The sequence below is a fragment of the Grampus griseus genome, assembly GCF_964374135.1.
Source record: "Grampus griseus genome assembly, chromosome: 17".
In the NCBI taxonomy this organism is placed as follows: Eukaryota; Metazoa; Chordata; class Mammalia; order Artiodactyla; family Delphinidae; genus Grampus; species Grampus griseus.
In genome coordinates this window covers 63,879,233-63,894,243 of record NC_139011.1, presented here as the reverse complement: position 1 = coordinate 63,894,243, position 15,011 = coordinate 63,879,233, and the positions used below count along the sequence as shown (strand labels likewise).

General features: G+C 35.9%; 1 protein-coding gene across 14 annotated transcripts in view; it reads right to left on the bottom strand.

Annotated features, from left to right (window-relative positions):
• Nucleotides 1-15,011, bottom strand: part of STAU2 (staufen double-stranded RNA binding protein 2) — a 301,142-nt gene that overhangs the window by 246,539 nt on the left and 39,592 nt on the right. For all 14 annotated transcript variants that reach the window (XM_082674511.1, XM_082674521.1, XM_082674510.1 and 11 more), the window contains 2 exons: nucleotides 11,924-12,083; nucleotides 3,434-3,569 (listed from right to left, as the gene is read on the bottom strand). In XM_082674511.1, the coding sequence (XP_082530637.1) occupies nucleotides 3,434-3,569; nucleotides 11,924-12,083 (296 nt within the window). The remainder of the gene's footprint in view (nucleotides 1-3,433; nucleotides 3,570-11,923; nucleotides 12,084-15,011) is intronic.

Here is a 15,011-nt window from a genome sequence, read left to right as displayed (position 1 = left end):
CACACTGGCGTCCTGGTGGTGGCATCAACGCGCCAGGCACACGCCTACTTCAGGGGATCTGCACTGCTGTCTCTTCTGCCTGAACGTTCTCCCCTCTCTCACGACATCCACACTGCTTATTCCCCCTGCTCCTTTAGGTCTTCATCAAAATTGTCACCTTACCCAGGACAGAGATTACTGTCTGATTTTTCACTGTTTTAGAACTAGATTTCTTTCATTTAAAAATAATAACTTCATTAATCAAAACTTTGCTTCAAATAACAGACTACAGATATCAAAATACAATAAGCATTTAAATATAATACCCTCATGAGTCTTCATTATAGTACATTAAAAGTAAAACATCTTTCAAGTATAAAACAGACAAGGTGTTCCTATCTCAGGTGATCCCACCTATCTGTTGTACTCAAGTAGGCAAATAGTTTTATTTATATTAGGTAACCTCAGACTGATGAGAAAGACAGTGGTTATGTAACAGAGAAAAGAGAAATAAAGCGACTATAAGAGAAACAGTGTATCCCTCTTGCCTCCCATGCAGGGTGGGCACCAAGTTGAGAGCTGGTAAGCCTGCCAGTGGATGTTCCAGAGTTAGACGGAAGAGGGTGAGAATGGAACAACATCCAAAGGAGCCGAGGAGAGCTAAGAGTTTAGGCCAAGAGAGCAAGGGGAAGATGGTAAATACTCTCTGACAGCATTACCGGGGGGAAAAGATGGACTACAAGTCACCAACTGCAGGTTTCAGCAGGGCAGGCAAGGGAGGTATCAGCTACCTGGTGGACAAGAGACATTACCACAAAGATGAGAGGAGCCCGCACCCTCCCTTCCCACCAGGACAATACAGAAAACTCCCCCCAGACACATTGGGGAGGAAGCGGGGAGAGGCAGAAGGTTTTCTTAGAGAACTTGAACAATATTTAAACGAACCATTTACAGTTTGAATAGGACTAGATCTTAAATGGCAATTTTTCCACTACCAAGCAAGACTCCAAAAAGTATTAGATTGTCTGTTGATTAGATAAGTAACTTCTCCTAATATCTGAATTGTAATAATTGGTCGGTAAATATACAAAATGATTTTAAAAGCATCAGCATCACAACACTAAAAGAAATGATATGTGACTGGATAGAGGTTATCAGCTAACACTACAATGGCAATCCTACTGCAATATAAATGCATCAAATCAATATATTGTATACCTTAAAACTTACACAATGTTATGTCAATTATGCCTCAATTAAAAAGAAAAAATGTTTAAGCATCAGCAAATATCTGATCACACATGAGAAAGAATTACTTAGGATAGAAGCAGTGGGAGAAATCACACCAAAAAAATTAATAGATTAGACCATATAACATTTAAAACTGTAGTACATTAAAAACAAACACAAAACTAAAAGCCAATTTTTTAAAAGCAGGAAAATCAAACAAATAGAATAGACTTAATGCTAATACCCTCAACACATAAACATTTGAAGACTGATCAAGCAATGCAATAAAAATTAGCAAATTAAAATAGACAAATCAAAATGGACAAGTAACTAATATATTTGAAAAACTGTTGAGCCTCATAAGTTATCAATAAAAGCAAAAAAAATTGAACATACCACTTTTTAACTATCAAACAAGACAATGTGTTTTAAACTCAATGTTTTCAAAATAGTACAAAACATACTATAAGAAATTAGTATAAGCTTTAATGTAATCAGGTAATATCAATAAATTACTCTTCTTAACCCAATATTCCCCTTATAGTAATATATCTTAAGGAAATAATCAGTGATGTGAACAAAAACTTGTATATAATTTTTACTGCAACATTATTTATAATTGTCAAAAAAAGAGGAGGGGTTTCCCTGGTGGCACAGTGGTTGAGAGTCCGCCTGCTGATGCAAGGGACGCGGGTTCATGCCCCGGTCCGGGAAGATCCCACATGCCATGGAGCGGCTGGGCCCGTGAGCCATGGCCACTGAGCCTGCACGTCCGGAGCCTGTGCTCCACAACGGGAGAGGCCACAGCAGTGAGAGGCCCAGGTATCGCAAAAAAAAAAAAAAAAAAAAAAAAAAGCGGGGGGGAGGAACAATCTAGATGATCAAAAACAGGTATTTTTTTTATATACTTATCAATCAAGTATTCATTGTTTATACCTGTTTAAATACTGGTAGAGTACACCCTAGCCATATGAAGCATTATATAACCATCAAAAATATTCTTCAAAGGCTACTTAAAGATATGAAAAATGCTATCTGTATAAAGTGAAAAGAGGGCACAATACTGCATATTCAAAATGAACAAATGATGATATATTTATACAAAGAAACATTATTCAGCAACAAAAACTGGATGAATCTCAAAAAATGCAACATGGATGAATCTCAAAAAACAAAAACAAGAAAACCATTATATGAAGTGAAAAAAGCCAGACACAAAAGAATAAATACTGTATGAGTCTATTTATAGAAGTTCAAAGGCAGGCAAAACTAACCTATGGTGATAGAACAGCGGTTACTTCTGGGAGGAGGTGTATCAAGTGCAAATAAGTGTGAGGAAACTCTCAGGGTGATGCAAATGTTCTGGAGTTTGATGGGGTGGTGACCACAGGAGGATATAAATATGTAAAAACGTCATCAAATAGACTATAAATACATATATACATAAATAAAATAATAAAATAAAGTCGTCAAGATGTATATTTAAGATCTGTGCATTTTACTGTTCATATATTATACCTCCATAAAGTAATACAGAAATTGCATATAAAGGATAATTTCAATTTGGTTAAATATATTTATATGCAAAGAATAAAAAGAATGTAAAGTACAACAAAATATTAAAGGTGTTTAATTCTGGGATTGCAAATTATTTGTATTTTTAACTTTCTGCATTTCCACATTCTCAACAATGAGTTACGTGACTTTTATAAATGATCAGGAAAAAAAACCCTGAACATTTTAAAAGAATTCTGCCATGCTTGCAAAAGAAAATTCTGTTACACTTATAACTATCACAAAATTATTCAATGTGCAGAAATACTTAGTAAGTCCTTCTAACAACTTTCCTATAAGTTATAAACAGTCTTATTTGCAATGTATGCAGAAAAATTAAGAAAAGCACTAATTAAGCTAAGCATCTACTTGGTGACTAAATGAGCAAGATAACTGGAAAGCCCACACCACACTGTGGAATGATTTTAAAACATGGTCCTGCGTGCAGCAAACACAGGGCTCTTATGACTCAGCAACAACCAGCTCCTGAAAAAGTTAATTTTCTTTATTTATTACTTTAAGTATTCCTGATAAGCTTGATGTATCTAAATTCCATGCAAAATGCCCCAAGTGAATTTTCTTTACAACAAAAATACCTTTTGAGTTTCAGAAACTTTTACAATATGCGTAAAATAATAAATAAGAACAAAACCAAAGAAGACATACAAACCTCTGATTGTACATGCCCCGAAAGTTGTAATTAGCTCTATAATTTGGGAAAGGCTTTGGATCTAACGGCCTGTAGATGGCAGGCTCTCCCCTTTTCATAGCAAGCCCATTCAGTTCCACAGTTGGTGTTATACTACCTGTTTAAAAGAAATATTAAAGGCACACAAGTGAAATATTTCCATAATAAATCATGCAGTCCATATTTATTTTACATATAATTACAATGGAAGACGGTGGCAGTGGATGCCCTTCTGCCTGATTTTCTAAGGGGGTGCATAAACAAGCTACATAAAACAGGAAAATCGTTTCTAGTGAAATCTCTTTGGGGTTGCTGCAACATTTTCTGTACATTAATGACCAAAAATTCAACTTTATAGTCCCACTGTTTCAAAACAAGGAAAACAGAAGATTCGTAGATGGCTTCGTTTGGATATTATAAAGCAACTACTGAATTTCAAAGTTCCTTACTCCAGAAAGCTTACAACTACTTAATCATTAAAAGCATTATCATCTGTGAATATTTTAAGTTATATTTTGGTTATCAAGCAACTAGAATTAGCAATATGTACAGGGTCATCAGTAACTCTTGGACTTATCTAATGAAAATAAATTTTGAGTTTTTTCTATAACCAACAACAGGACAAAACAGTAAATACAAGTAATGCTTTCTGTGGATAATCTTAAAAGATACATGCTGAAGCATTTATGGATGAAGTGATGTGTCTGAGATTTGTTTCAAAATAATTCAGAGGACAGAGAGATGAGAAACAAGATGGGATGTGTGAGTAACTGTTGTGCCTGATAACAAGTACAGGAATGTTCAATAGCTTATCTTTTCTACTTTTGTAAAAGTTTGAAAAATCCCATAAAATATAACACACAATGTACAGTTATTATGTCAAGTTATTTTCAGTGCCAAAAAAGGTTATTTAGTAAACATACATATATGTTCCAAATAACAAATCACAAAAATGAATCTAAAGCTTTTATAGAGAGTAAAATTTATTTCTCATGTAAATTCTGTATTATTTCATTTGAATTATGCCTTTTGCACCATACATTTAAGACTCCCCTTCATCATGAACAAAAATGGATCCACTTACTGCAGCAGAGAAACTGGGGCACAAAGTACTAGCTGAGGGGTGGTGGAGCCTGACACAAATGCACAACTGGCTGCTAGGTCATAAGCAAGCCATCAAGAGTCATACGCTGCTCATTTTATGTCTCATCTCTAAAGAATTCACATGAAACCACTGAAGAGCATAATAAGAACAGGAACTAAACCAAGGTTAAGAAAAAGGAAAAAATAAAGGAGGTGGGAGGACAAAGGAGAAAGCAGAAAAGAAAAAGATAAGGATAAGAAAAACAGCAAAGAAAAGCTAACATGTTAAGTAGTAAGTCGAATTAGTCCAAACCCCAAATTTAACACATACACTCAGGGCAGAGGAAGAGTAAGTCAAGCACAAAGGGATTCTTTCTTTGTTTCTTACAGCATTTTACCGAGGGATAAGTAAAATGTACAAACCTTAAGCATACAGCTCCATGAGTTACTATACATGTAACACTCATACAACCACCATTCAGATCAAGATCTGAACATTTCCATCACCCAGAAATACCCAGTCAATACCCACCTCCCCATGTTATCCATTCTGACTTCTGTCATCATAGATTGGTTTTGCCTATTCTTCAAATCTAAATGTGTATTAGTTTGTCTTGCTTCTTCCACTCAACATAATGCTTTGTTGAATATCACTTTCAAACTCTCCCACTGAAAAGCATTCCACTCAGTTTATCTAATCTGCCCTTGATGGGACATCTGGGTTGTTTTCAGTTTGAGGCTATTAAGTATCAAGCCACCTTGAACACTCTTCAGTAAGTCTCTCAGCAGACCTATACGCTCTTCTCACTTGGGTATACACCTAGCAGTGGAATTGCTAGGCCAGAGGGTAGGTTCATGTTTAAAAGTAAAGTTAAAACTGCCTAACAGTTCTCCAAAGATAATTTTTAACACCAAGGAGCCATCCACGCCTTAAGAAGTTTCCATTTTTCTTATTCCATAAAGATTTCAGTTTACTAATTAACAGATTAATCAGTTGTACAATTTATGTCATTATGAATTCTACTTTGCAACAATCATACAGGCACAAATAGCACAAAGTTCAAATGGGAAAACTAGAAAAGAAAAAAAAAGCTTGAAAGACCTCATCCTTTAAGGATGGCAATAAACAGGAAAGTAATGTGTTTGAAAATGAACAGTGAGATGATTTTAATGCACTGGTAGGATATACTATGTCTGCCACCCACACCAAAATTGCATTTTAAACTAGGTGAAAGTACTGTATTCATATTATTTAAATAAAGAAATAATCTCATACAAATTCCTCATTTGAAAGTAAGGCTACAGTACATTTTCTTCATAGAAATGCCAGAAACTGGTGTTGTGAAGGAGAGTAGAAGAGAAGCAGAAAAGCACAAACCACACAGAGAAGGTTTCAACTCCTCTGAGTGAAGTACTCCATCTGTTTCCTACAGAATGAGACTGACATCTCCACATGTGCATACCTCTCGTTACTTACATAGTAATGCTCTCACAGAAAACATTTAAAGAATAACTTCAAACTATGAGCTGTCTCTAGGAAATGCTAAGTACCATTGTTTTCAACATGTGACGGTTGGACCCAGGTTGCATAAAGATAATCATTGCATAGGAATCCTCATGTATTTTATGGCTATAGAGTTGACACTGTAAACACATAATCAGTTTTTAGTGGTTTTTAGATACATTAAAGGAAATTTCTATATTTACCAATGATAAAAAAAAGACTAATTAATTAGATACACAAACGTATATAACAACAATTGTGGACTCCTATCATGTGACAGATTAAAAACAAGATGCCACAACTAGTTTTCAAGGAGCCATGTATTACTAACACTTAAAGAAACAACTTTGTAGGAAGTTAGAAAAGTCCCTGGAACATAGTAGTCACTCAATAAATATTTGTTGAAAGAATGAATTGATTAATCAATAAATCAGGGCTCTTGGAGAAATTATTGGAGTCAGGGCAGGGAAAACACAAGATGACCCAGGAACATCTTATCGTGCCAGAAAGAAATGCCCAAAGAATGATGAGGAAATTATCTGAAGGACACAGGAGTCAACTTGAAGTGGTCATGCCACTGGCCAAATCTGGGACAATTTGAGCATCAAAATAAATAATGACGATTGTAGATCCTAAACCTGTAGGTAAAACAGAAATCCAAAAGTCTATAGTGATATAAATAAACAAACAAAAAAAAATGACAGGGACAAGAAAGCTCTTGGGTAGAATGCCAACTAATAAATCGAAAAAGAATATGGAATTAAAAATCACCCTTTGGCAACCTTCAGAGTAGTCATGGATTCAGACAAGAATCATCAATCATCAGTCTTTCATGTAGGTGAAAGAAAGTTTGACGAGGAACAGAATGTTTATATAGTCTCAAAGTACCTCCTCAGAAAATAATTGTTCGGGACTTCTCTGGTCGCACAGTGGTTAAGAATCTGCCTGCCAATGCAGGGGTTCAAGCCCTGGTCTGGGAAGATCCCACATGCCACAGAGCAACTAAGCCTATTCGCCACAACTACTGAGCCTGCGCTCTAGAGCCCGTGAGCCACAACTACTGAGCCCGTTTGCCACAACTACTGAAGCCCATCCGCCTAAGAGCCCGTGCTCCACAACAAGAGAAGCCACCGCAATGAGAAGCCCGCGCACCGCAATGAAGAGTAGCCTCCGCTACTCTCCGCTACTCAACTAGAGAAAGCCCGCGTGCGGCAACGAAGACCCAACGCAGCCAAAAATAAACAATAAATAAATAAATTTATTTTAAAATATATTTGTTAATTATATTATTTAATAATAAAACATACTTAAAATTAATTAACTTTACAATACAGAAGCCTGGCAGACATACTCTTCACCAAGAAACAAAAGACATCACTAATGGGACAAATCAGTATCATGTGTCTCCTGATATGAAACACCGAGATGAGCCCAGGTCACTTCTGTGATGATATTCATGCTAAAAATGCATAAATCATGAGGAAACACCAGACAAACTCCAGTGAGGCACATTCTACAAATGATGTGTAGAAACGTCAAGGTCATAAAAAACAAGAAAGACTGAGGAACTGTTTCAGACTGAAGTGGAATGAAGAGAAACAGTAAGCCCATGATGCTGATTAGATGCTGGTCTTACAAAGGACATAACTGGGACCATCAGTGAAGTGTGACTGGAGTCTGTGGATTACACGGTGATACCAAATCGATGTTAACTTCCTGATAGGACAGTGTCTGTGTACTTAAGAAATAATGGGTAATGGGACACCATGTCCATAACTTATTCTCAAAAGGTTCAGAAATGTTAACCATTTCTGAGTGATGGGTACCTGGGAGCTCTATGTACTCTTTCTACAAAATTTATATGTATAAGAAATTATTTCTAAAAAAAGTTTAAAAAAATAAGAGGAAGGAGAAAGCAAAGTAGTTCTATGATATCCTCCTCATTAACAGCAGATTACCCATGCTGTACTAAATTTAACTCCTCTCTGGGACATAACTACTTTTTAAGGTCCATCTACTTCCTGTGAAGTCAGGACTGGATCTCCCCTCCTCTGCAGTGCAGACAGGAATGGATCGTCTTTTCAATAAAAGTGCTAAGTTATATATTAAAAGGAAGAAAAAAATCTTGACTCCTACCTCACCTCATACATAAACCTCAACTCCTGACAGACTGTAGATCTAAATTTAAAAGATAAAATAATAAAACTTCTAAAAATAATATGAGGTTATCGTCACAATTCTGTGGGAGATAAAGATGTCTTAAAGAGCACAAAAAAAGCACCACCATTCCAGCAATTCCACTTCTGGGCATTTATCCTGAAAAAACAAAAACACTAACTTGAAAAGATATATGCACCCCCACGTTCATGGAAGCAAGCTAAGTGTCCACTGATGGATGAATGGATAAAGAAGAGGTGATGATACACATATACAATGGACTATTATATAGCAATAAAAAAATTTTTGCCATTTGTGACAACATGGATGGCTCTTGAAGGCATTATGCTAAATGAAATAAGTCAGACAGAGAATGACAAATACCATATGACCTCACTTATATGTGGAATCTAAAAAAAAGAAAACACAAAAAAACAGAACTCATAGATACAGAGAAGAGATTGGTGGCTGCCAGAGGTGCGAAGTAGGGGGAGGTGTAATAGGTGAAGGGGGTCAAAAACGTACAACCTTCCAGTTATAAAATAAATAAATCATGGGGATGTAATATACAGCATGGTGATTATAGTTAATCATACTGTATTTTATATCTGAAAGTTGCTAAGAGTATATCTAAAGCGTTCTCATCATGAGAAAGAAAATATTTTAATAACTATGTATGGTGACCGATGTTAATGAGATATTCTGGTGATTTCACAACGCATACAATACAAATCATTATGTTGTACAGCTGAAATTAACATAATGCTATGTGTCAATTAGACTTCAATTTTTAAAAAGCACTAACCATAAGGGAAAAGACTAACAAATTAGACTTTATTAATATAAAAATTTATGTTCATCAAAATGCACCATTAGGAATATGGAGATATTTGCCATACACATATCTGACAAAGTATATTAATCCAGAATACGTAAGAACCCTATAAGTCAATAAAAAATTGAAAAACTGACAAGGCAGTTTCTTAACAGGAAAAATATATCAACAGCAGAGAAGATCCTAATGGCTACAGGCATATGAAAAGGTGATCACTTTAATTATTAGGGAAATGCAAATTAAAACCACAGTGAAATACCACCATATCCCCAGAAGAACAGGTAGAAATTTTAAGATACCCCATATTGACAAGGATGTGGAAAACTCTCATATACTGCTAGTGGGAGTGAAATGTGATATGTTTGACATTATGTATTAACACTGAAAACATGCAAAACCTACGACTCAACAATTCCAATCCTAGCTACACAGCCAACAAAAATGTATACATACAAGAATATTCATAGCAATCTTACTTCTAACAGCCCCAAACTAGAAGCAACCCAAATGTCCACCATTAGTATAATGAATAAGTAAATTGTGGTATATCCATGCAGTGGGATACTACATAGCAAAGAAATACTAGACTGTTAACACACAACACAATGAATCTCACAAACATGACATTGAGAAAAACAAGCTATCACAAAAAAGTATGATGCATGATTCCAACAAGCAGGCACAACAAATCTAGGATGACAGAGAGAAGAAGAGTGGTTCCTTTGGAGATGTTTAACCACTAAAAGAGGGCATGAGGGAGGCTTCTGAGGCACTGGTAAAGCCTGCAAAGTGTTCACAGTGCAAAACGCCATCAAGGCTCAACAACCATAATCTGTGCACTTCCCAGAACATAATATTAGGCTTTATTTTAAAAATTTACCTCAACAGTGAATAAACGTGTAAAATGTCACACAAAAAAATAAAATTAAAATTTACCCCCCAAAATCTACTCGTTCTGTCAGCTCACTGCAACATTCCACGGTGGAAACTTATCTCCACTGGTCTGAAAGGCCAGGGAGCCAGACTCTCTCCTGTTTCCTTCCTCTGACTCCTTTGCTAGTTTACCTCCGGCTACAACCCTTGGAAGTGGACCTGACCCAAAGCTCAGCACACAACACAAATGGACACTTGTCCTTCTGTCCATTCCAACTGCCGCGCCAATATTCCAGCAGAGGAGGGGGCAACAGCATTCCACGCACGTGTGTTTCTTTTCTTTCTTCACCCGTAAACTATGGCAGTGGTTTCCTAACTGATTTTGCTTTTGGTATTTTCCACCTTCCATTCACATGTCAAACTCAACTTCCTAAAGTGCTCTTTTAAACACATCACCCACCTGCTCGTGAAAATTAATCCAAACTATGGATAAAATTTATCTCCTAAAGCTGCAGTCAAGTCCATCACAACCTACTTTCTAACTACATCTCTCGTCTTGTCTCTTACTAGCCACTTAACCTGCTCTAATTAAAAACCGTCTACAAAAAAATTTTTTTTTGCAAAACCCATCATCCAGATTCCTATTCCAATGTCTTTCCTCATCGTATTCCCTCAGCCTGGAATATTCTTTTCTCTCCTCTATACGTACGTGCCTACTCTCTATTCATGACCTATATCTCACCTCAACTACTTCAGTCCATGTTTATCATTACTTATAATACCGACGCCTATTATTACTCACTTGGTACTTAATCTTTACCACTGAGTTACATGTTTTATGTAAATGACTAAAATCCTCACAGCAAAGGACAATGGTTTATAACTCTTAGATATATTAAAACAAATGCTTAATAGAGGCGGTGGTGGTGTGGTGCTAATGATCAACCAGTAATCTGAAAAGAGTTTTAAAAGTTAAGAAAGTAGACAGTCTCTTACCAGCTTCAAGCTGAATTGGTTTTTTTATTATAATAATATTTTTGCTTATTTACCCATACTTAATAAATACTGGAATCAGCTGAACAGATGCAAAAGGACTACTACTAGGAAAGTCATGGAGTTCTGGAAAAGGCAGTCTTTGCAAGAGGAGACTGTCTACCTAACACGTGCCATGTGGGAAAGAAGTGTCTGACCTGACTCTGACCATAAGCACATGAACTATAATTAAACAGACTACAGAGTCGCTGCCGGCAGCAAGTGTCTTTTTTCACTCCGTCACAAAAGTACTCCATCTAAAGCAGTATCGGTCAGAAGGTAGCCACTTGCATTAATAGGTTAACAGATGAGTAAATGGACATAAGGCTGGGACTAAACTTACGGAACTTCATTAATTTGAGGCTACCAATTCATGCACTGTGTCTGATACAGGTTTGCGCTTCCCAAGAGATGACTGGACACTTAGAACAACTTTTTAAAATTATTCTTAGGAGATTAAAATTAGAATACTCATTTACTTAGCAGTATATTACACACAGGTGGGTTTTTCGGATTTGTGGGTTTCTTAAACTCCGTATGAATGTTCTAAATGTAAATGGCAACCATTTCTACATGAATAAAATAATCAGATGCTTAGGGCTAATTTTATAATTTTCTATTAAACTAAAATAAAGAATAACTATTTTTAATTATTAAATTATATATTATACATTTAGAAAGAGAAATTGATCATTTCTATCTTTGCTTTAGAAAAAAAAACTCAGTCCTATTTTCTGCTCTTTGTATCCAAATGTCTTTTTATCACACATAAAAAGTAAATAATGCACCTTTAGAGTATCCACTAAAGCAAATTTTTAAAATAATTACAATTACCGTCTTCATTCTCTCACCTTCAGTTATTATTCGGCTGTCTTTACCAGCTGTGCTGTCAATACCTGTTGACTATGCAATGGGCCTGTATGAAGGAAAATACAGAGAACAGCACATGCAGAAGATGACAACAGGAGGAAACGAGTCAGGGCCATACCTGGGTTATTGTTAACACTGCTTTTGGGCGGCTTCTGAACTGGTTTGGGAAGCGTAGATTCAGTCAAAGCCTTGTTAGCGACAGCCTGCTGGGCCTTCTTTATACTGCTCCCTTCGGATTCCCATGTCTGCTCCCCAAGACTCAGCTGCACTGAGAACATCTTGGAAAAACATACAGAGACAAAGAAAACATTGAAATTTTTCAGGAAATAAAGTGTGCTGTCTGAGAGAAAAATAGATACACCACAGAATCAAAATTTTAGAGCTAGAGTTGAGCTTACAGATCATTTGCAACAAAAATCTTATTCTAACTAGTGAACGAATTTTAAGAGATTGTGCCAAATTCTGTTCTACCCAAAGGCTTAACGGCAGCTCTAAGTGTACATGTTGGGTAGAATGTATCAAGAGGAAATCGCTTCCCTAAATGGAATCATACTGTTAATGTCAGTCAGTCTTCAAAAAAGTAGAATAAGAACAAAGAGTAAGAGAAACTATACGAGAATCCAAAAGGTCCTGTGTCTCTGTAACTTTTACAAAATCTAATTCCTTAAACTTTATACCTAGCACAATCTAGTCAGTGAGTCAGGAAATCCTATTAAATATTCTGTCATCAAGGAACTCTCAATCCTCCACAACCAACCTTTAACCAGTCACCAAATTCAGTCAATTTTAACCTCATGAATATTTCTCAAATCTCCTTCCTCTCTCTGCCAGTGACACTGCTACACTAGATGTATCTTAGCTTAGATATAATAATCTCCCAACTGACTGCTGCTAAATCGAACTATCTTTTGAAAACTCAAATCCAACTGCATCACTCCAAACAACACCAGGTTAAAAACCTTCGATTGTTCCCCTTGTAACACGGCACAAAGGAGCTACCTGTCCATCTTCATTTCACACCCACCCCTCCCCTTGCACATCCTAACATTCCATTTACACCGGATTTCCATATGCATCCAAAAACCTATTGTTCACCTTTAAAATTTAGGATCAAGTTACAGGATACACATACAATCTGCTGTTTTACTCCACAGACAGCTTACTACTTTGTAGGAATACAAGGTATGAACCTCAAAATACTTATTAATTATGAAGAAGTAAATGTCTTTGCAGGAAAGAAATCAGGTAGAAAATACCTTTAACAACAGAGTGATTAAAGTTAGCATCATCAATAATCATTCAAAGGGACATCATGTGCCTCCTGATATGATCCAATGAGAAGTATGTAGCATTCTTGGCTAAAAATGTTTACCCTGAATCTAATCATAGAGAAACAATCAGGCAGATCTGGGTTATGGTATATTCTATAAGACAACTGACCTAAACTCTTCAAAACTGTCAATATTATGAAAGAAAAAACCAAACAAAAGAATGCATGGGGGCTGTCCTAGATTAAAGGATGCTGAAGAGACATGATGGGGTGTAATAAAGTACAATGTATGATCCCTGACTGGATTCGTACTGGGAAGAAAAGTATAAAGGGCATTTAGAGAACAACCAGGGAAATTTGACTATAGACCATAATATACTAAACAAACTCAGTCAAGTTTAAATTTCTTGAGTGATTATAGTACTATGGTTATGAAGAAGAATGTCTTTGGTCTTACAAGATAGATATACAAGTATTTAAGGATAACATGTCATGATGGTTGAAATTTATTTTCAAATTGTTCAAGGAAAAAGTATGTATTTATACAGAAGAGCAAGAAAAGAAGTAAATGTAGCAATGCAGTAAATAACTGAATGATTAGTAAATCTGAAAGATCCATTATACTGCTCTTTCAATTTTTCCTGTAGGTTTTCAATTTTTCAAAATACAGAGTTGAAAATATTTATAAGCATTTGAAATTCAAAATATGTACATATCTATTAAAAGTGAATAATTTTTCTTTTATTCTGATTCAGTTTAAAATTTTTACCTAAAACATATCTTTAATTCATTGACCCCCGATTTTAAAACGATTTTTCAATGACTAGGTCTTTTGGCTTTCAACTTACAGTATATAACAAAGAACTCTGCCACAAAGAAAACATTATCTCTCCCATTCTCCTCCAAATCAGTTCATGCTCCAGAATTTTCCAGCCATTATTCTTCCATTAATTCAGGTTCAAAACCTCAATAGCTTCTTTGTTTATCCTTGTTTTCCTAAGACTTATTTAACAACACCTCAAAACTGTTCTTTGCTATTTCTGTTGTCACCACCTTAGTCTAAAGCCCCTATAAACTCAGATTTCCTGCCTCCTAATCTTCCAGATGTCATCACTTTCCCAGTCTCACTGGCCAGACACCTTCGAATGGTCTTCCTTGCCTGCTCCATTTCTCTCTGCATTCTCCCCTGCATCCAGTTGATTCAACTTCAAAAATATTTTTCAGATCTGGCCTTTCTTTGTAATGTTTGCCAATATCTTAGTGAAGAGTAGCAATGTATCCCTCTCCTAAATTACTGTAAGACCATCCTAATATCACTCCTTTAACATAAGACTTTCCCATTCAAACTATCCTTCTTAGGAATTCCCTAGTGGTCCAGTGGTTAGTACTCCGTACTTTCACTGCCAAGGCCTGGGTTTGATCCCCGGTTGGGGAACTAAGATCCCACAAACCGCGCCATCACCAACATGAACATTCTATAAAATGCAAATGCATCCAAGTCAATCCTCTGCTTTTCTGAAACCTCTTAAGAATCCTACTACATTGTACACCTAAAACTAATACAACATTTTATGTCAATTATATCTCAATAAAACTGGAGAGAAAAAAAAGAGTCCCACTACAATAAAAACTTGATAATTTTGAGTAGGACTCCTGGGACATACTGTTTATGAGCTGAAGTCACAATCCACCATTTACTATGTGTAACAGGGAAGTTAATTCTTTCCCTCTGTTTTCTTACTTCTTTAGTGAAAGTGGGGTAATAAGAACACAGAGAATGGTTATGAAAATTAAAACAAAATTATGTAAATGCCATTTGAAATGTAGAGATTGTCAAACTGGGTAAAAAAAACAAAATCCAACTGTATGCTACCCTCAACTATAAAGACACATGGTTTAAAAGCAATGGGATAGAAAAAACTTTATCATGATAACA